Source organism: Oncorhynchus mykiss, chromosome 6 (assembly GCF_013265735.2).
Source record: "Oncorhynchus mykiss isolate Arlee chromosome 6, USDA_OmykA_1.1, whole genome shotgun sequence".
In the NCBI taxonomy this organism is placed as follows: Eukaryota; Metazoa; Chordata; class Actinopteri; order Salmoniformes; family Salmonidae; genus Oncorhynchus; species Oncorhynchus mykiss.
In genome coordinates this window covers 14,486,729-14,509,437 of record NC_048570.1, presented here as the reverse complement: position 1 = coordinate 14,509,437, position 22,709 = coordinate 14,486,729, and the positions used below count along the sequence as shown (strand labels likewise).

The following is a 22,709-nucleotide window of genomic DNA, read 5'->3' as shown; positions in this document are numbered from 1 at the left end:
CACTAAGGAACTTGAAGCTTCCAACCTGCTCCACTAGAGCCCCGTCAATGTGAATGGGGGTGTGCTCAGCCCTCTGTTTCATGTAGTCCACGATCAACATTGTCTTGCTGATATAGAGGGAGAGGTTGTTATCCTGGCAGGTGATATGGTCCTTAGCTAGCCTCTCAAAGCACTTCATGATGAAAGCTCCTTTGTTTTGTTGACATTGAGGGAGAGCTTATTTTCCTGGAACCACTCAACCACTCAAATGAGAACTTGTTCTCAACTAGCCTACCTGGTGAAATAAAAAAAACTAAAATAAACAGGGCTCTCACCTTCCCCCTGTAGGCTGTATCGTCATTGTTGGTCATCAGGTCAACCACTGTTGTTTCATCAGCAAGCTTAATTATTTAGTTGGAGCGTGCGTGGCCATGCAGTCATGGGGGAACAGGGAGTACAGGAGGGGGCTGAGCACCCCTGTGCTGAGGATCAGAGTGGCAGAGGTGTTGTCCACCTTCACCACTTGAGTTCGGCCCGTCAGGAAGTCCAGGACCCAGTTGCACATGGAAGGGTTCAGACCCAGGACCCTGAGCTTAGTGATGAGCTTGGAGGGCACTATAGTTTCTAAGGCTGAGCTGGTCCTTAACTAGCCTCTCAAAGCACTTCATGATGACAGAAGTGAGTGCTACAGGGCGATAGTCATTTAATTCAGTTAGCTTTGGGTACAGGAGTGGGGACAATGGGCTGGGATATGGAGAGATTGACTATGTACGTAAACACTCCAGCCAGATGGTCTGCACATGCCGAGATGCGGCTTGGGATGCCACCTTGGCCGGCAGTCTTGTGAGGGTTAATATGCTTAAATTACTTAAGTAGCCCATGGAGAACGAGAGTACACAGTCCTCAGTGATGTTTTCTTTCTAAGCCGGTGAAGAAGGTGCCATCTATCAACGGTTGTTGGTTTGTATAAGTTCTAATTGTCACAGTGGGAACAACATCCTCTATGTACTTCTTGATGAACCCAGTCACAGTGGGAACAACATCCTCTATACACTTCCTGATGAACCCAGTCACAGTGGGAGCAACATCCTCTATGCACTTCCTGATGAACCCAGTCACAGTGGGAACAACATCCTCTATGCACTTCCTGATGAGGAAGCATTTCACTACACCCACGATAACATCTACTAAATATGTGTATGTGACAAATACAATTTGATTTGATTTGAACCCAGTCACCAAGTCAGTGTATATATTGATAATATTCTTAGAGGCGACCCGGAACATTTCCCAGTCCCCGTAATCAAAACAATCTTGAAGCATAGATTCCAATTGTTCAGACCAACGTTGAGTAGTCCTTACCACACAAGCATCCTGTTTAAGTTTCTGCCTGTAGGTGGGGAGGAGAAGGATGGAGACGTGATCTGATTTGCCAAAGGGATGGCAGGAGACTGCCTTGTAGCTGTCCTGGCAGGGAGAGTAGCAATGATCCAGGGTCTGTGTAGCACAGGAGATGTCTTGATACAATTGTCCTCAGATTTTCCTTGTCACCTTCTTGACGCTACCAATCCCTGTAGCGGGATAATTTCCATCTGCAACCGCTGAATAGCATAGCACAACAGTCAAATAATATTACTAGAAAATATTCATATTCATGGAATCACAAGTGCAATATTTTGAAACACAGTCTATCCTTTTGTTAATCACCCTGTCGTCTCAGATTTTGAAATTATGCTTTACAGCGAAAGAAATCCAAGGGTTTGTGTAAGTTTATCCATAGCCTAGCATAGCATTATGTACACTTAGCATCAGGAAGCTTGTTTACCTTTGATGATCTTCGGATGTTTTCACTCACGAGACTCCCAGTTACACAGCAAATGTTCCTTTTGTTTTATAAAGATTATTTTTATACCCAAAATACCGACGTTTGTTTGTCGCGTTATGTTCAGAAATCCACAGGAAAGCGCGGTCACGACAACGCAGACGGAAATTCCAAATAGTCTTCATAATGTCCACAGAACCATGTCAAATGTTTTTTTATAATCATTCCTCAGATAGTTTTTAAAATATATATTTGATAATATATCAACCGAGTGTGTAGCTTTTTCCATAACAGCGGGAGGAACACTGGCCATTTTACTCAATTGCGCACCAACTCACTCTGAGAGCCCCCACCTATCCACTTACGCAATGTGATCCTTCACGCTAATTTTTCAAAATAAAAGCCTGAAACTATGTCTAAAGACTGTTGACACCTTAGGGAAGCCACAGAAAAAGGAATCTGGTTGATATCCCTTTAAATGAAGGACAGGCACGCATAGGAACACAGAAGTTTCAAAATAAGAGGCACTTCCTGATTGGATTATCCTCAGGCTTTCGCCTGCAATATCAGTTCTGTTATACTCACAGACAATATCTTTACAGTTTTGGAAACTTTAGAGTGTTTTCTATCCTAATCTGTCAATTATATGCATATTCTAGCATCTGGTCATGAGAAATAGGCCGTTTACTTTGGGAATGTTATTTTTCCAAACAGAAAAATAGTGCCCCCTAGCTTCAAGAGGTTAAATTAATGTCCCCAGCTGATAGAGAGAGAGAGAGAGAGAGAGAGAGGAGAAGGAGAGATAAAGAGAGAGAGAGAGAGAGAAAAATCTTGTCTTTATTTTAATGAGTGCTGCTGCTCCAGTTTCAACTGACCTGAGCCCTAGGACCATGCCCCAGGACTACCTGACATGATGACTCCTTGCTGTCCCCAGTCCACCTGACCGTGCTGCTGCTCCAGTTTCAACTGTTCTGCCCTATTATTATTCGACCATCCTGGTCATTTATGAACATTTGAACATCTTGGCCATGTTCTGTTATAATCTCCACCCGGCACAGCCAGAAGAGGACTGACCACCCCACATAGCCTGGTTCCTCTCTAGGTTTCTTCCTAGGTTTTGGCCTTTCTAGGGAGTTTTAGGCACCATCTAGGCACCATGCTTCTACACCTGCATTGCTTGCTGTTTGGGGTTTTAGGCTGGGTTTCTGTACAGCACTTTGAGATATCAGCTGATGTACTATAAAGGGCTATATAAATAAATTTGATTTGATTTGATCATTACCATAGTACTGATTTGAATACAATGCTCTGGCTATGAGTCAGTACTCACTGTGTCCTCTTAGATACATGTTAAAGATATGTGTATGAGGATGGGGGTGATATAGGCCAGGCATGGTTTCTCCTCTGTATACGGTATGTGGAGTTGAAACATTAATGAGGTTGTAACAGGAAATGGAATACAGATGCAGCTATCACACCTGCTCCCGCTCTTGCCCTGCATTACGCACTCCTGCCAACATAATTTACGCATCCTGCCTTCCCCCGTCACGCGCATCAGCGATATTGGCCTCACCTGGACTCACTCAATCGCCTGTTTATTACCTCCCGTATATTTGTCAGTTCCCCGCTCTGTTCTCCGCTGCTGCATTGATTGTTATTTGTCGGTGTTACCCGTGTGCTGACGCTGTTCCTGTCTCGTTCCATATTAAATGTTTGACTCCCCGTACCTGCTTCGCCTCTAAAGTGCCATCCCCGTGACAGCAACATGAAGTGAAACCCTCGCTTGCTGTGTCAGGATGTTGCAGGATGGAGAACAACCACTAGCGTGTGTGGTTTCAACGATAATGTGTTGGCCTGCTGCCAGAATAGGAAGTTTTGTCTCACTAAGAACTAGACACGGTGTGTGTCCTCCGCCCATCTGATTGTCATTGCCAGCCCCACATGTCCAACAGCACTACAGGGATAACCAAGCCCCAAGACAACTTCAAATCACTCTTTACTACCAAACCATTACATCAGCATAAATGGTCCCCTCACTTCAAATGTCCATCACTTTAATAGCATCTCAATGCTGCAGGAACCAGTTTAGCAGATCTTATCAAATCTATTACTAAGGCCATTTTAACAATAGCAATACTGATACTATAAATCCAATAGTTGCCATTTAGTGGGTATGCAGAAACAGAAAATAGAGGAAGATCTTTGGCCAGGTATAGGTACTCTCACTGAGGGATTTGTGTGGGTTGGAGGACAGCCAGAAATATATCTGTGGGTTGGAGTAATGATAATGAAGTGTATATGTGTGTTAATGAAATAGTTCCCATGTGGAGTACCCATACATCCCCCTATTGCACAGTGCAGGGAGATGGGAAGTTTGCAGGCAGGGAATGGGAGACACCGCACGGCCACACCGCAGTCATCAATCTAACGCCTGGACCTAGGGCGGTCACCGCCTGCCAGGGCATCTATTCTGGAGTGATGGGTTTTAAGACTGGGCCGTTGACCAGATCTCACCACTTTTTCTTTATAGCTGATGAAAGGCCCCAGTGAGCTGCTAGCCTGATTCCAGCAGAATTCTTTAAAATAACACAACCCTGACAGGCAATCTGACCATCAGACCATGGCACGCCCGCCTTGGCCTCATAGCCGGAGAGGAGTATTGGAAATGGTTGTGTTTGGTGTGAATTATTTTGTGAGGTTTTGTGATTTATCTGACTTAACTCTCCCCTGCTCAAAATGACCTCAGTCCACAAAACTTCACAAAAGTAAATATGATTGATGTAAAGATTATTAAGCTAGGCTAAGGTTTTTTGCATTTAACAGCTGCCATGTTGATAGAAGTTTAGATAGAAGTGATCCAATACGCTAAACTAGTCGGACATTATGATTTGAGCTCCAGATCTGTTGGCCTGGTCTACACTAATGATGTGTATTAACCCTGTATTGCTGATGGTATGTAATGGCCAATGAAAGGCTTTGAAGCCACCGGTCGCAATATTGGCACTCCCCAGATGAAGCAGTCCTCCAGAGGAATGAACGGAATTCCACACTATTTAAAATGTTTCAAGGACAAAATGACATGTATTTAGGTATATATTTGTCGTAAGGGGGACAGTAAAAAATGTTCTCTCCCCCTAAAATATTTGAAGGTATATGTTTTAATATATTTGATTATTTTCATGTTCAGATCACTTAATATAATTTAAACGTATGTATTAAGATGTCAACAACAAATGTAGATGTTAATAAATATATTTATATAGCTGCAAAATATTACCAAAGTGGCTGTGTGGTGGCTTCAAAACAGCACCCGCTTTCAGTCATCTAGGATTAATACATAGCATTGGTCTGCACCCTAACCATTACACAAACACAAACTCATCCATTTGATTTGCTGTGATTTTCTGTAGAGTGAGGTAACACATCTCCCGGGGTTGTCCTTAGAGAATGATGTTCTGGGTTTGGATAGTATGCAGACTTGTTTTGTTTGCATTATTCAATTCTACATTATACTCTAGACCCCTCAAAATTAACTTTGTACCTCAAAGCCCCCATTGTTCCCAACTAGCAGGGACTAATTTAGACTTTGCACACCAGCTGGGTGAAATTCATTATCAGTTAGAGCAGAAAACCAGCGGTCTCCAGACCTCGTAAGGTAATACCCCTGCTCTAGACAGTAACATATCTTCTCTGTCGTTGTGGTAATGGCAGCAGGTGTCCATCATGCATTATTCATGGTAGTAGGTTACTGTACACTATTCATAGACATCTTGATGAACACAGCTTATTTTACTCCCGTGGGTCTCTGTTTCTGCTTTCTCTCTCTCTCTGTCTCTCTCTCTGTCTTTCTCTCTCTGCCTCTCTCTCTCTGCTTCTCTCGCTCTCTCTCTTTCTTTTTCTCTCTGTCTCTGTCTCTCTCTCTGTCTTTCTCTCTCTGCCTCTCTCTCTCTCTCTGTCTTTCTCTCTCTGTCTCTCTCAGTAGTTATTGCTGCATACCTTAGACATCCAGTGCTTCCCACCAGTTGTGATAATAACGCATTTATATCAATGCATATCCAAATGCATGTACACCAGGTGTAAGAGCGAGATGATGCCATCATCTGTTCTTCTTCTTCTTCCGTCTGGTAGGGCAAATTGGAGGGGGTCAACGGGGTGTCTGGTGGTATTGATGATGTATTCCTTGATGATCTTTTCAAGAGATTCAATCAGGAGAGAGGTCAGAGCGACAGTTCTGTAATCATTTAATGCAGATGGATGAGATGTTTTTGGGACAGGTACAATAATAAAAAAAAATCCATAGAGATGGAATTTGCAGTGTATCCAGGGACTGCAGGAAGAGAAAGCTGAAAACACTGCTCAGCTGAGTGAAACAATGTTTCAGGACACGCCCACTTATGTTATCAGGCCCCGGGCTCTTTCTCATCCCGGTGCTTTTGAACACTCGTTGTATGACTTCCTCATTGATGACACTCTCGGTTGCCATGGCGTCCTCTTCTGGACAGGCCGGGGGAGCGGGTTCAACCCTTGCTTCAAAGCGGGTAAAAACGTGTTCAGTTCATTGGCTGTACACTCTCTAGTCGGGACAGGGATGGAGACGTTGCCTCCATTTGAAGGGGGCATTTGCCATATTCTTAATGCCCATCCAGGCAGACGGAGAGTCTCCCTGTGGCATTATCTGTTGCACCTTAGCCTTGTACTGGCATTTCGCCTATTTTATCTCTTTGTTCATCTCTCTACCTCTTTTCTATCAAGTAGATTCCCAGAGGCAAACACTTGTTTCTTCTTGCTAAGCACCACATTCAATTATTTGGTCACCCATGGTTTATTGTTAGAAAATATCTTACTTGTTTTTTAGGGGATAATCCTTGGTCACCCATGGTTTGCTGTTAGGAAATAGCTTACATGTTTTTTGGGGGGATGACCAAATCAACACAGAATTCAATATAGCCAGATATTACGTTCAGGTCAGAAGCAAAGCATCCCTGCAATTGATGAATACTGTCTTTTTCATACACCTGGATTCCTTTTCTTCTACCACCTTCTCCCTTTTTAATATTTAAAATGTAATTTTATATTGCATCTAGATTGTGGCTTCCATCAATGTAATTGTCTGCATAATTTCAAATCCCCAATATTTTTTGTAAATATTCAGTACCAGTCAAAAGTTTGGACACACCTACTTATTCAAGAGTTTTTCTTTATTTTGTACTATTTTCTACACTGTACAAGACATCAAAACTATGAAATAATACACAAGGAATCATGTAGTTACCAAGAAAGTGTTAAACAAACCAAATATATTTTAGATTTTAGATTCTTCAAAGTAGACTCCCTTTGCCTTGATTAAAGCTTTGCACACTCTTGGTATTCTCTCAACCAGCTTCACCTGGAATGCTTTTCCAACAGTCTTGAAGGAGTTCCCACATATGCTGAGCACTTGCTGGCTGCTTTTCCTTCACTCTGCGGTCTAACTCATCCCAAACCATCTCAATTGGGTTGATGTCAGGTGATTTTGGAGGCCAGGTCATCTGATGCAGCACTCCATCCCTCTCCTTCTTAGTCAAATAGCCCTTACACAGCCTGAAGGTTTGTTGGGTCTATGGGTCTTTATTTCTATGTGCTTTGCACTTTGCTAGAATTTTTTTAATGGACTGGATTTTTATATTTGCCACTTGGGTCCTGTTTCAGTAATAATGAAATCAGACCTTCTTCTTGAGTATCTGATAATCTGCCATTTTTATAGGAGTGGTTAAAACATGCTAATAACGGTCCTCTGAGTGCATGAAGAAGTTCCTCCTCTGTAATTTGGCCTTCCCATGAGTCTTTCTGTGTAGCTGTTCATTTTACATTATTAACTTTGGTTAGTGGAGATGGTGGAGACAGAAACTTAAACATATGCTTAAAGTACTTTGCTTCCTCTTTCAAAATATTTATTAGTGAATCATGCATGGGTGACTATCATTTGTTACAAGTTTCAGTAAATTATTTTTGGTAACATTTCTCTGTTGAAGATTAAAACAACATTTGGTGTATCTTTCCTCATATTCCAACCAGTTCGCTTAATTTTTTATAATATATTACATTTGATCTTTCTTGGATAAGTTCCTCCATTTCTTTTTGTTTTTCCTCTAACAGGCCTCTGTGCCTCTATGCTACTGTTTTATTGCTGTCTATCTGTACTGTCAGTCCCCCTTTCCTTTCGTAATATGAATTAGTTTGACTTAAATTGCTTTTGTTTTGAAGATGAGTATTGAATTGCATGGCCTCTAAAGGCACATTTAAAAATGTCCCATACAGAAAGTTATTTTGTCCTGGTTAAAAACTAGTTGTCATCCAATAGGCTTTGAAAAATTAAATTAAATTGAACTAGGCTAGTGCAATACCCTCACCCCTGGGGAAATTCTGTGTGAGTTATTATTTGATGTTCCGACTGCATTCTGTCCCGTCAACACTTTTTAAACTTTTGGTGCCAGCGAGAATCACATAAGAACGTAGTCAAGACGACTAGCTTGATTGAGCCGCCACCATATACATCTCACTAGGTCAGGATAGCCTAGTGGTTAGAGCGTTGGACTAGTAACCGGAAGGTTGCAAGTTCAAACCCCCGAGCTGACAAGGTACAAATCTGTCGTTCTGCCCCTGAACAGGGGGGATGACCCCCTGAAAATAAGAATTTGTTCTTAACTGACTTGCCTAGTTAAATAAAGGTATTTTTTTTATTTAAGCCTCAATATATCCACTAGTTTCATGAGAGTCGTGATTTCCTTAAGTGCATAAGGTTGATAGTTTGTAGTGTGATTTCCTTTTCTAGTTCGTTGAGATATTTAAAACCGTATTATAACCTCTATAACCTCCCACCATAATAGTAAATAATAATTTGTTCTTAACTTAAAACCTGTTAAAGCGAGGGGTCCCTCTCGGGGAATGCCACCCCCCCCCCCCCCCCCCCCCCCCCCCCCCCACCTCCCGTTCAGCTCAAACCGTGGCGCAGGCAATAACCTCCACACATTAACAAGTCCAATACCTCAAATGAAAGATAAACACCTTGTTCATCTACCCAGCATGTCAGATTTTTTAAATGAAACAAAGACAAGAGACAAGGACAAGAGGCAGCCATTTTGTCCCAGAAAATATAAAATTATAAAAGCAGGATTAAAAAATAAATCATTCACTAACCTTTTGAAAATCTTCATCAGATGACAGTAATAGGACATGTTACACAGTACATTTTTTGTTTTTCAATAATATGCCTCTTGTGTCTTTGTATTAGCATCTGCTAGCAGAATCAGCTGAAATGCACCCAAAATTTCCTCTGGTCCCGAAAAGTTGCGCATCAAAACTTCAAAATTACATATTATATGTCGACTAAACAGGTCAAACTAAGTGCAGAATCAAGCTTTAGGATGTTCTAAACGTACAAAACAATTCTCAATTCAACCGGTCATTGTTACTTCTTCCCAGGAGAGCTGGCACAAAGGAATTAATATGACCAATTCGCACCCTAACACACAGGTATTTTCTAGCGACACCCACTCAATTCACTCCCATAGGGTCAAAACTTGCGGGATTTGAACAATTAAACGCTGTACTGAATGAGGACATCTAGTGGAAGACATAGAAAGTGTCCCCAGATCCATAGCTGGTTGGGAAGGGTGGGGGCGATAGCGTCAAATTTGCCCCAACTTTCATGATCCCAAAACTAGATTGCCTGCCCTGTGAGTTCTGCTATACTTAGAGACATAATTCCAACGGTTTTAGAAGCTTTAGAGTGTTTTCTATCCAATAATAATTATTATATGCATATATTAGCAATTTTGGACAGATTTATTTTCAGTTTACTATGGGCACGTAATTCCTCCAAAGGGGGCAGTATTCTGCCTAGGCCTAACCGGATATTATTAACTGACCTAGTTAAATAAAGTAAAAATATATTTATAATAATAATGTAATAGAGTCTTGTATTGCTTGTATGCTTGCTAAATGATTATATAGATTTTCATAGAAGCTTGGATCATCATTATTTGGACCGTATAGGTTAATGAGCCAAATATGTTTATGGTCCAATAACATATTTGAAAAAATCCATATACTTTGCGGGTCTGTTTTGAAAAATCTGCACATTCGGATCACAATAGGTATGATTTTCCTTCTCTTTTATCAACCAATCAATCAATCAATCAAATGTATTTATAAAGCCCTTTTTACATCAGCCGATGTCATGAAGTGCTGTACAGAAACCCAGCCTAAAACCCCAAACAGCAAGGAAAGCAGATGTGGAAGCATGGCCAGGTAAATACTGATAGTATTTTCTTATTATCTGCTACGCCATTACGATTACTGTACAACTGGCTATACTTATTTCACCATTTACCATAATGAGATACAAGTTTCAATTATATTTATTGTAATATATGTTTGTAAACGTACCGTAAAAAGTACAATAATGATTGAGTGTCCATATAGGTATAATATGGTATTTTCACTGCTACTGAGTAAACCTCCAACAGGAGCAGATTACCAATCAGGCCTTTATGGTCAAGTGGTCAGACGGAATACACTCCTCGGTAAAAGGCAGTCAGCTTGGAGTTTGCCAAAAGGCACCTCAAGACTCTCAGACCATGAGAAACAAGATTCTCTGGACTGATGAAACCAAGATTGAACTCTTTGGCCTTAATGCCAAGCATCACGTCTGGAGGAAACCTGCTGTGAGGGATGTTTTTCAGTGGCAGGGACTGGGAGACTAAAAGTTGGGAAAGCTGAATGGAGCAAAGTACAGAGAGATCATTAATGAAAACTTGCTCCAGAGCACTCATAACCTCAGACTGGGGTGAAGGTTCACCCTCCAACAGGATAACAACCCTAAACACACAGCCAAGACAACACAGGAGTGGTTTCGGGACAAGTTTCTGAGTGTCCTTGAGTGGCCCAGCCAGAGCCCGGACTTGAAGACTCAAAAAGACTTGAGGCTTTAATCGCTGCCAAAGGTGCTTCAACAAAGTACTGAGTAAAGGGTTTGAATACTTATTTAAATGGGATATTTCATTTTTGTATTTTTCAAAAATAAATTAGCAAAAATTTAAATGCAAGGTTTTTTGCTTTGTCATTATGGGTCCCTGTATTCATATAGATAACGTGAGTTTGCCAGCAATTTGTCAATGTTCCCCTTCAATGATTGGACATGGGAGAGCAGGAAAGTTGGAAGAGGGATCTTTGTTTTGTTCCTCTTCAACCTCTGGCCACACCTCCTTTCCTGCCCAACCCCCTTTCGCCATCTCTGAAGTTATGTCCCCTTTGGTCCATTGTCCCCAATGTGAGTTGTTACATTGTAAAAGAGAGATTCTGCTATAAAGGATAAGTGGTTCCACCGACTTTCTCGAAATTTCGCATGCTGTTTCAGGTACCAGCAAACGTAATCCAAGTAGGAGAATAATCCACTGTACACATTTCATGTCGCTCTACTGTAGCCTAACCCTAATCCGATGCAACATAAAACACTTTATACTACTATAAACAAAGCAACAACAACGGACGAGTTTAAACAACTAACAAACAATCGATTCAGGGCACCACTGCGTAGAGCTCCCAAGGTCACGCAGCACCCCCAAGGAGGTGTGCGGCAGAGGTCGAAGAGGAACAAAACAAAGATCCATCTTCCTACTGTCCTGCTCTTCGATGCCCAATCACTGAAGGGGAAAATGGACGAATTGCGGCCAAACTCACAGTATCTATATGAATACAGGGAGGCCTGTGTGATGGCCTTTTCTAAAACTCGGCTGTTGGAGGCGGTTCCCGACTCTGAAGTCACCCCTGACAGATTCACTATCATTCGTCTGGACAGAGACAGTGAAGCTACTGGTAAGGAGCACAGAGGGGGAGTCTGTGTGCTGATAGATGACAGATGGTGTAAAACTACCATTGTCAGGAAGGAAAGAAATGCACTCCTGATATAGAATTATTGTCAGTGTCACTGAACCCCTGCTACCTCCCCTATGAATTCCTACAGACTTTTCTGACTGTTGTTTATATCCATCCAAGAGCAAACAGCCTTTTCAATTCGATGCTCCATAGTGCCTGAGTCCCTGACCACCGGGCCATCTGTGTGAGAGATATAACACACACACCACCGACCTGTGACCAGCCACTTCCTACCCCAGTCCAGGCAGGCAACTTAATTTCATGGTCTTCAGCCTGTTGGATGGACGGCGATAAAGTAGCTTGCTTTATGGCGCCGTAAAGCTGGTCGTGGTGGATTGAGAGCAGCAGATAGTCTGGTGGTGTGTCTCGGGAGTATATCATCAACCAGGATGAGGAAAGGGGAGGAATGACTGGAGTGCAGCCAGAGAATGGCTACGGCCTCAACACCATCCATCATGAGGGGCTACCAATAGTGAATATCTCTGTGCTTATTGGCTGATCCAAATGAGATTCTGGTGTAGAACCCTGAATTTGTCAGCAGTGTGCGCAACTGGTTAACTGAAGTCAGGTGCAGGAGAGCAGAGATGAGTGAACAGGCACACTTTATTTGGCAAAGGGAAAACAGTCGGACGCAACTGCGTAATGACACTCCTGCCAAAGGCAAAAGCGAATAGCGCACTCATCACACAAATAATGTATAGCATACAATACCACAGGTTCCAAACAAGACCAGCCGAAAAACCAGCATGAAGCGTCACACATGACAGGTAACGACTAATTACACACACAGACATGGGGGGAACAGAGGATAATATACACGTAGAGTGATGAGGGGATGTAAAACAGGTGTGCAGAAAAACAAGACAAAACAAATGGAAAATGAAAGGTGGAGCGATGATGGCTAGAAGACCGGTGACGTCGACCGCTGAGCACCGCCCGAACAAGAGGAGGATCCGACTTCGGCGGGAGTCGTGACATAATTAGTGTTGATAAGTTCTGACTCCTACTCTATTAGCTGTGAATTCAGTGTGAAACAAGTTTCAAACATAGTCATGTTAATGCACGCAGTCAATCATTTTTTCTAATTGCAAACAAAAAATAAGAGGAAAAATAGTCAATTTTCGGTACATACTAAATGGTAATTCCGCTGGTTAACCCACTGGTAATAAATTTAAAGTGTGTGTGGTTAATGTTTTATAATTTTTTACAAGAACCCTCCATATTACCCTCAATGGGAGACTAAACACCTATTAGCTTTCACCAATATTTTCTGCATCAAATTAGTCCCCAGCTTGAGCAGATATCAACCATTACTAACTTGTAGCTCCTAGGCCCTACTACACACAGTATGGTAGCTACATTATTCCATGCCTTAGCCATGCTCCTGCTACTGTCCTGTATATATATATATATATATATATATATATATATATATACACACAGACATGGGGGGAACAGAGGATAATATACACGTAGAGTGATGAGGGGATGTAAAACATATATATATATATACACATCCCAAATGGCACGCTATTCCCTATACCAGGGCTCATAGTACTCTGGTCAAAGGTAGGGGACTATGTAGGGAATAGGGTATCATTTGGGATGCAGGCTGTGAAGGGCATCAGTGGGTAGTGAAGTGTACTGTACACAGAGCCAAAACAGTCTGCCTGGGCTGGCAGCACAGAATCATGTCACGGTCAGCGTTTTTCAGCATTTTCCACTCAGGCCCCCCCAGTCATAACACACCACATGTGATGTAATGAGCTGTGTGCCACTATAATACATGTACACAGTGAGTCCTATCACACTGATATTGAAAGACTGAGACAAAGAGATGGTCCATCTCTCTAAGCTAAAGCATTTGATGACAGTGTCGTCCGGGGACTCTGTTAAGTAAAAGTTCATCAGTGTGTGGAATCAAGGGCTCCGTAATGAATTATAAAGTGAGTCAGATTCAAGTCAAGGACTATGATGTTAGGCTGCTAATGAGTTGGGCAATTGCCTTTGACGTCACGGTTCTTTCTGTTAGCTCCAAATTGTGAGTGTAGTCTTTATTCATTGTGAGCAAACTTGTACTTGTACTCTGAGGTGCTTGATACATACGGCCACTAAACACAGGCCAGTGTGTGTAGGTGAGTTTGTCAGACTCCCGTGGGAATGTTTGTGTAGTGTTTATGGATTGTATAATTAACCCTATTAAGGGATTGGTGATAGGGCTGTTTGTAATGATATTAAATGAATGCCACGCTAAAGCTCCTCTTCCATATGCTTTCATAGCAGAGAAGAGGCTCGCTCGTGTGTGTGTGTGTGTGTGTGTGTTTAACAGCCTGGGTGGGTGACTGAGATTCTGTTAATGACATTTGTGTGGTAGTCCTAATGACTGTAGAAGTGATGGATGCTCATCGCTTTGATGCTAATCTGATTAGACACATGTAAACACAGTGCCAAGCTTCCAGACAGCCAGTCTGGGCCTCCATCCACACTCTGCAGGGTCAGTCAGGAGAGTGGCTGATATGCTAGTGATATCACATTGACTTGTGGGGCAGCAAGATGAGTGCCTGTGTAACAGGGGATTGGTAAACGTATTCCTCAGTTTAAAAAAAAACATCTAACCACCATCAAATTGGTAGCTTTTTGGTGGCGAGCTTATACATTGTCAAAAGTTTCTGTGTGCTGGTGAGGGATGAACCGGTATGGTTAAACAAGGTTCTGTGTCTGTCAATCAGCTGACAGATACATCATGCAGAGTTTTCCCATGAATTCATGTGACATGACCTCAGAAAGTTCTAATGGACATTCAGTGGTCACAAAGCATACACACACACACGCACACACATACACACACACACACACACACACACACAAACCTGGGTACACACGCACGCCTGCACACATGATCCAGCGGTAAGAAGCTACCCGGGTCACTATGGTCCACTGAAAGCGAGCACACTGTCATCTGATGCACTCCATTATCTTCTCTCCAAACACAGCTCTGGTGTCCGTGACTGACATTTTGAAAGATACACCCTCTCTGTGTGTTTGTGTTTAATCAAATAGGATGAATAGCCTGTCCAACCCCAATAAGTATGTCTACTCTGTCTGGCCAGGGACAGTGATAATAAACCTGTCTGCTCTGTCTGGCCAGAGATGGTAATAATAAATCTGTCTGCTCTGTCTGGCCAGAGATGGTGATAATACATCTGTCTGCTCTGTCTGGCCAGAGATGGTGATAATACATCTGTCTGCTCTGTCTGGCCAGAGATGGTGATCATAAATCTGTCTGCTCTGTCTGGCCAGAGATGGTGATAATAAATATGTCTGCTCTGTCTGGCCAGGGAGGGGTATAATAAATCATTCTGCTCCGTCTGGCCAGTGACAGTGATGATAAATCTTTCTGCTCTATCTGGCCGCAGATGGTGATAATACTTCTGAATCATTAGGATCTAGCAGCAGACAGAGGGACAACTCTAGGTAAACACCCCCATCTAGTGCTCAGTATCAAGTATTGCTCTTCTCAGCTGAATTGGTTTGTGTGTGTGTGCGTGTGTGTGTGTGTGTGTGTGTGTCTGCATGTCTGTATGTATATGTGTGCGCATACGTGTGTGTTTGTGTGGTGACGTGGGAAAGTTTTAATGAGAGCGAGCTTTTCGTTGGAGAGCCTTTGTAGCCCTGAGGTGTACGATGCCACAGGAGCAGGACCCGAAGCAGCGGCCTCTCTGTCTCTACTTATTAGGCTTCAGCCTTAGTCACATGATCTGGAGCGTGAGTCACATGACATGAATCTCGAGGCCAGGCGTTGTTTGTCTGTGTGGCCTGATCTGCCTTGTCTTGGTTAGCCCCCCCCCGCCTGCTCACAAACATAAATAAAACTCACTATAACAACCAAGAGGAAAGTACAGGCTGCATTAGGGGGGCGGCAGGGTAGTAGGGAGGGAGGGATGGAGGGAGGGAAAGAAAGAGAGAGAGAGAGAGAGAGAGAAAGAGAGAGGGGGGAGGGAGGGAAGGGGGAGATCTGTCTAGAGAGTGATAAAAGTGAAAGGCCCTACTTCTACTCTGACTAGGACAGCATACATTACATTACAGAGTTATTAAGTTTACATACACATACACTTAGGTTGGAGTCATTAAAACTCGTTTTTCAACCACTCCACAAATTTATTGTTAACCAACTATAGTTTTGGCAAGTCGGTTAGGACATCTACTTTGTACATGACACAAGTCATTTTTCCAACAATTGTTTACAGACGATTATTTCACTTGTAATTCACTATATCACAATTTCAGTGGGTCAGAAGTTTACATACACTAAATTGACTGTGCCTTTAAACAGCTTGGAAAATTCCCCAAAATGATGTCATGGCTCTAGAAGCTTCTGATAGGGTAACTGACATCACTTGAGTCAGTTGGAGGTGTGGATGTATTTCAAGGCCTACTTTCAAACGCAGTGCTTCTTGCTTGACATCATGGGAAAATCAAAATAAATCAGCCAAGACTTCAGAAAGAAATTTGTAGACCTCCACAAGTGTGCACATTTGTTTTAACCTTTATTTGACTAGGCAAGTCAGTTAAGAACAAATTCTTATTTTCAATGACAGCCTAGGAACATTGGGTTAACTGCCTGTTTAGGGTCAGAATGACAGATTTGTATCTTGTCAGCTGGGGGATTTGAACTTGCAACCTTTAAGTTACTAGTCCAACGCTCTAACCACTAGGCTACCCTTCCACTTGAAGATACCACGTTCATCTGTACAAACAATAGTACCCAAGTATAAACACCATGGGACCACGCAGCCATCATACCGCTCAGGAAGAAGATGCGTTCTGTCTCCTAGAGATGAACGTACTTTGGTGCGAAAAGTGCAAATCAATCCCAGAATAACAGCAAAGGGCCTTGTGAAGATACTGGAGGAAACAGGTACAAAAGTATCTATATCCACAGTAAAATTATATTTGTATTTCACCTTTATTTAACAAGGAAGGCTAGATGAGTTCTCATTTACAACTACGACCTGGCCAAGATAAAGCGAAGCAGTTCGACACATACAACAACACAGAGTTACACATTGAATAAACAAACATACAGTCAATAATACAGTAGAAAAAGTCTATATACAGTGTGAATGAGTCCTATATCGACATAACCTGAAAGGCCGCTCAGCAAGGAAGAAGCCACTGCTCCAAAACCACCATAAAAAAGCCAGACTACGGTTTGCAACTGCACATGGGGACAAAGATCGTACTTTTTGGAGAAATGTCCTCTGGTCTGATGAAACAAAAATATAACTGTTTGGCCGTAATGACCATCGTTATGTTTGGAGGAAAAAAGGGGGAGGCTTGCAAGCCGAAGAACACCAACCCAACCGTGAAGAATGGGGGTGGCAGCATCATGTCGTGGGGGTGCTTTGCTGCAGGAGGGGCTTGATGGCGTGAGAATGGAAAATGATGTGGATATATTGAAGCAACATCTCAAGACATCAGTCAGGAAGTTAAAGCTTGGTCGCAAATGTGTCTTCCAAATGGACAATGACACCAAGCATACTTCCAAAGTTTTGGCAAAATGGCTTAAGGACAAGAAAGTCAAGGTATTGGAGTGGCCATCACAAAGCCCTGGCCTCAATTCCATAGACAATTTCTGGGCAGAACTGAAAAAGCATGTGCGAGCAAGGAGGCCTACAGACCTGACTCAGTTACACCAGCTCTGTCAGGAGGAATGGGCCAAAATTCACCCAACTTATTGTGGAATGCTTGTGGAAGGCTACCTGACATGTTTCACCCAAGTTCAAAAGTTTCAAGGCAATGCTACCAAATACCAATTGAGTGTATGTTAACTTCTGATCCACTGGGAATGTCTTGAAAGAAATAACATCTGAAATAAATAATTCTCTCTACTATTATTCTGACATTTCACATTCTTAAAATAATGCGGTGATCCTAACTGACTTAAGGCAGGTAATCTTTACTAAGGGTTAAATGTCAGGAATTGTGAAAAACTGAGTTTATATGTATTTTGCTAAGGTGTATGTAAACTTCCGACTTCAACTGTATGTAGTAGGCAATACACAAGGCACCATATTACAAACAATATTTAGTCATCATGCACCATCTTGAGCACCTTGCTTTTTCCCAGCACAAAGCACCCTTATCTAGTCAGTTTCACTCAAATCTCTTTTCACCCAATACCTACCCTCTGTCTCTCTGGAAAGGTCATCCTAATGCCTTCTTTCCTCTCTGTTGGTCTCTATTTTCAGGGACAAGTGATCCGTATGTGAAGTTTAAGATTGCGGGGAAGGAGGTGTTCAGGAGCAGGACCATCAATAAGAACCTGAACCCGGTGTGGGACGAGAGGGTCAGCCTACTTGTGGACAGCCTCCGAGAACCTCTTTATGTCAAGGTACGACTGTCTGAGAGACTCTACTACGTGTCACAGTTTCTGGGTTATTTGATTGTTGTTTCCCTAGGTTACCGCTGGATGGCTCCCTTACCCTGTTTTCGAGGTTCCAGGTTACCCTGATTATTACTTATTGGATTCACCTGTGTTTAATTACCTTCTTTGTTCACCCGGTTGTCTTGTTTCCGTTTAAACTCTCAGTAAAAGTTTTGGATTTACCCTTACCTCTGCTTGCCATGAGGCGTGGCTGCAGACATTGTCGGGTGATTTTAGAACTCTTGTGCCCGCTCTGCAGACAGGACAGACGGGAGCAACTCCTATTGCACCTGTAGCTGTTCCTAATGCTCCACTCCCTACCAGCTCAGCATCTTCCTCCCTTCGGGAGCCTCATCTCCCGGCACCAGAGTGCTATGAGGTGCATGCTGGGAGGTGTCGTGGGTTCCTGCTCCAGTGCTCGCTGGCCTTTGAGCTGCAGTCATCAAGGTTTCCCACTGAGCGTTCCAGAGTGACATACATCAGCTCTTTACTCTCAGGACGGGCTCTGGAATGGGCCGTGGCCATTTGGGAGCAGCAATCAGACATTTGTTTTAATTGGAAAAGCTTCAACCAGGAGAAGAAAATGGTTTTTGATCAGTGGCAGGAACATTGCTCAAAGACTCATTGTTCTTCGGCAGGGCAGCCGGAGTGTAGCTGATTACACCATTGACTTTCAGACGCTCGCCGCTGAGAGCGGTTGGAATACTCAGTGAGGTTCTCAAGGATGAACTGGCTTTCCGGGACAACCCTGACACTCTGGATGAGCTTATCGTTCTGGCCATCCGGATTGACAACCGGCTTCAGGAACATTGTCGTGAGAGAACTTAGGGGTTCCGAGTTGTTTCCAGTGTTTACCACTGACGGAGTCAATTCTACCTTTGTTCCACTGCCTTATGCTGCGTCTACATTTCCTGTACCTTGTCAGAGTTCTCAATTCGGCTCTGGTTCTCCTTCATATCCTTCCGGGAAACTGATGCAATTGGGACGCCCCAGACTTTCCACTCTGGAGATAAAACGCAGGATTAACGTGCAACATTGTCTTTAATATGGGCAGTCTGGACATTTCCGTGCCTCCTGTCCCGAGCTGATGGGAAACAGGATGACTTGACAGTCGACGGGAGAATACTGGCGAGTCAGATACAGTCTCCAGCTGCTGACACAGCACCTTGCTTCCGGCCAACCTGCGGTGGGACAATGGGCAGTTGGACATTCCTGCTTTCATAGACTCTGGGGCTACCGGCTGTTTTCTGGATCGCACATTAGCTCTCCAACAGGGGCTGCCTCTCACTAAGAAGAACGTTCTGTTGTCGGTCACTGCGCTGGATGGTCAACCCCTAGGGTCTGGGAAGGTGAAGCAACTTGAAGGTGAAGTTTATCCAGATTCATTTGGTGGACTCTCCTGAGCTTCCCTTGGTTCTTGGACATCCGAGGGTTCCTATCCATGATCCTCAAATTGACTGGCCCTCGGGAAAAGTTCTGTGATGGAATCCTTCATGCAGTCCACCTGCAAGCAACTCTCTCCACATCTTTCCGGCTCTGCTCGCCTGGAGGTTTCCGATTCTCCTGTTACCCCGGGCTTCAGATGACAAGCCTGATCTTACCCGCGTACCTATGGATTACTGGGACGTGGGTGTTCAGCAAACGAAAGGCCAGCGAACTGCTTCCTCACAGTCCTACGATTGTGCCATCAACCTCCTGCCCGGCACCACTCCTCTGAGAGGAGGGCTGTATTCTCTCTCAGGTCTGGTCTGGTTTTATTAATCCGTCCACTTCACCTGCAGGAGCACGTTTTTACTTTGTTGGAAAGAGGGATGGGGGATTACGTCCCTGTATTGATTACCGGGGTTTAAATAACATTACCATCAAGAACCGTTACCCTCTTCCTCTTATGTCGTCAGCCTTTGAGAGACTCCAGGGAGCTACGTTTTTTTTCAAAATTGGATTTACGGAACACGTACAATCTGGTGCGCATTAGACAGGAAAACGAGTGAAATACAGCGTTCAACACCCCTAATGGACATTATGAGTACTGTGGCATGCCGTTTGAACTTACAAATGCTCCAGCCATTTTCCAGGCCCTGGTTAATGATGTGCTGCGTGACTCCATCACCAGTTCGTGTTGTGTACCTGGATGACATCCTCATCTTCTCCAGGTCCATGGTTGAACACATCCAACGTGTTCCCAAGGATCTTCTAAGACTCCTCTCTCACCACTTGTTCGTAAAGGCAGAAAAGACTGAAAAAGTCTGTTTCACGTTCCTCAGATCTCCTTCCTGGGGTACATCGTGTCTCAGGGCTGTGTACGGGTGGACTCCCAAAAGGTAGAAGCGGTGGTCGACTGGCCTCGGCCCAGGACAGTCAAGCAAGTTTTTTTTTATTTTTCTCTCTTTCTACTGGAGATATAACTTTAGTTCTCTGGCTACGCCATTGACAGGGCTCACCAAGGGCTCAGCTATGCCTCTAGGCTAATGACTTTTCCAAAAGCTAATTGGAGTCAGGTGTCAGCTAACGTGGAGTCCAATCAATGAGACGAGATTGGAGATGTTGGTTAGAGCTGCCCTGCCCTATAAAAAACACTCACAAAATTTGAGTTTGATATTCACAAGAAGCATTGCCTGATGTGAACCATGGCTCGAACGAAAGAGATCTCAGAAGACCTAAGATTAAGAATTGTTGACTTGCTTGCATAACGCTGGAAAGGGTTACAAAATAATCTCTAAAAGCCTTGATGTTCATCAGTCCATGGTAAGACAAATTGTCTATAAATAGCCAACACTGTTGCTACTGTCCCTAAGAGTGGCCATCCTGCAAAGATGACTGCAAGATCACAGTGAGGAATGCTCTGTGAGGTTAAGAAGAATCCCAGAGTGTCAGCTAAAGACTTACATAAATCTCTGGAACATGCTAACATAGACGAGTCTATGATACGTAAAACACTAAACAAGCATGGTGTTCATGGGAGGACACCACGGAAGAAGCCACTGCTGTCCAAAGAAAAACATTGCTACATGTCTGAAGTTCGCAAAAGAGCACCTGGATGTTCCACAGCGCTTCTGGCAAAATATTCTGTGGACAGATTAAACTAAAGTTGAGTTGTTTGGAAGGAACACACAACACTATGTGTGGAGAAAAAAAGGCACAGCACACCAACATCAAAACCTCATCCCAACTGTAAAGTAGGGTGGAGGGAGCAACATGGTTTGGGGCTGCTTTGCTGCTTCAGGGCCTGGACAGCTTGCTATCATCAACAGAAAAATGAATTCCCAAGTTTATCAAGACATTTTGCAGGAGAATGTAAGGCTATCTGTCCGTCAGTTGAAGCTCATCGGAAGTTGAGTGATGCAACAGGACAACGACCCTAAACACAGAAGTAAATCAACAACAGAATGGCTTCAACAGAAGAAAATACGCGTTCTGGAGTGGCCCAGACAGAGTCCTGACTTCAACCCAATTTAAAATGTTGTGGCATGACCTTGAGAACAGTTCACACTAGACACCCAAAGAATATTGCTGAACTGAAACAGTTTTGTAAAGAGGAATGGTCCAAAATTCATCCTGACTGTTGTGAAGGTCTGACCCGGAACTACAGAAAACGTTTGGTTGAGTTTATTGCTGCCAAAGGAGAGTCAACCAGTTATTAAATCCAAGGGTTCACATACTTTTCCCACCCTGCACTGTGAATGTTTACACAGTGTGTTCAATAAAGATATGAAAACATGTAATTGTTTGTGTGTTATTAATTTAAGCATACTGTGTTTGTCTATTGTTGTGATTTAGATGAAGGTCAGATTTCATGACCAATTTATGCAGAAATGCTATTAATTCCAAAGGGTTCACATACTTTTGCTTGCCACTGTTTGTGGATCTGGACTTTATTACCCTGTCGTATACTGGAGCGAAAAGAATTCCAGCTTGGACTCTACCGGTTTGTTTAGAATATGTGATATGGCCCTTGATCAAGGTAGCAGGCTGAATGGGGCCATATCCTGGCCCTGCTGGACAAGCCTGACACTTCAAAAGGGACTTCAAAAGGGACTTCTGGCCAGTGGGGTCAACTGGGGTTCCTGGTCTGAAGTGAGTTGATAGGCCCCTGTCCAGTAAAAGGGGTTTGTGCTGATGTGACGTGAGGGTCAACTCCTAAAGCCTATTAGCTGTACAATTAGCCACTACACATTAACTCACATAAACTCAGCACCAGGATTAAAAACTACAATTTAATACGTGCAGAGGGATCTGTTAGCAGAAAAAGTATTTGTTAACAACGGTAAACATGGGTTTTTTCAAATGTCCTGAAATTCTACACATTCTGCCATTAATTATGCCATGTTAATATGAAATCTGAGTGAGAGTGACTTTCAAAATCAATGGGTTCCCCCTGGAGGTCAGTGCCCCTGTGCACGTGCCCTGTGTGGCTGGTCGGTAATTCTGTCATAACTACTACAAGTTTAGATAGATGGCTAGACTAACTAGACTAATTTACCAATCTAAAACTTTTTGCTGACATGGGCAAATTGAGTGAGTCAGTGACTGACATGATGTAAGTCTCTCTGGATAAGAGTTGTTCTG

At 43.2% G+C, this 22,709-nt stretch overlaps 1 protein-coding gene across 2 annotated transcripts in view; it reads left to right on the top strand.

The window, feature by feature from the left end:
- Positions 1–22,709, top strand: part of LOC110525302 (multiple C2 and transmembrane domain-containing protein 1) — a 248,137-nt gene that overhangs the window by 115,885 nt on the left and 109,543 nt on the right. For both annotated transcript variants that reach the window (XM_036979436.1, XM_036979435.1), the window contains exon 3: positions 17,968–18,110. In XM_036979436.1, coding sequence (XP_036835331.1) covers positions 17,968–18,110 — 143 coding nt within the window. The remainder of the gene's footprint in view (positions 1–17,967; positions 18,111–22,709) is intronic.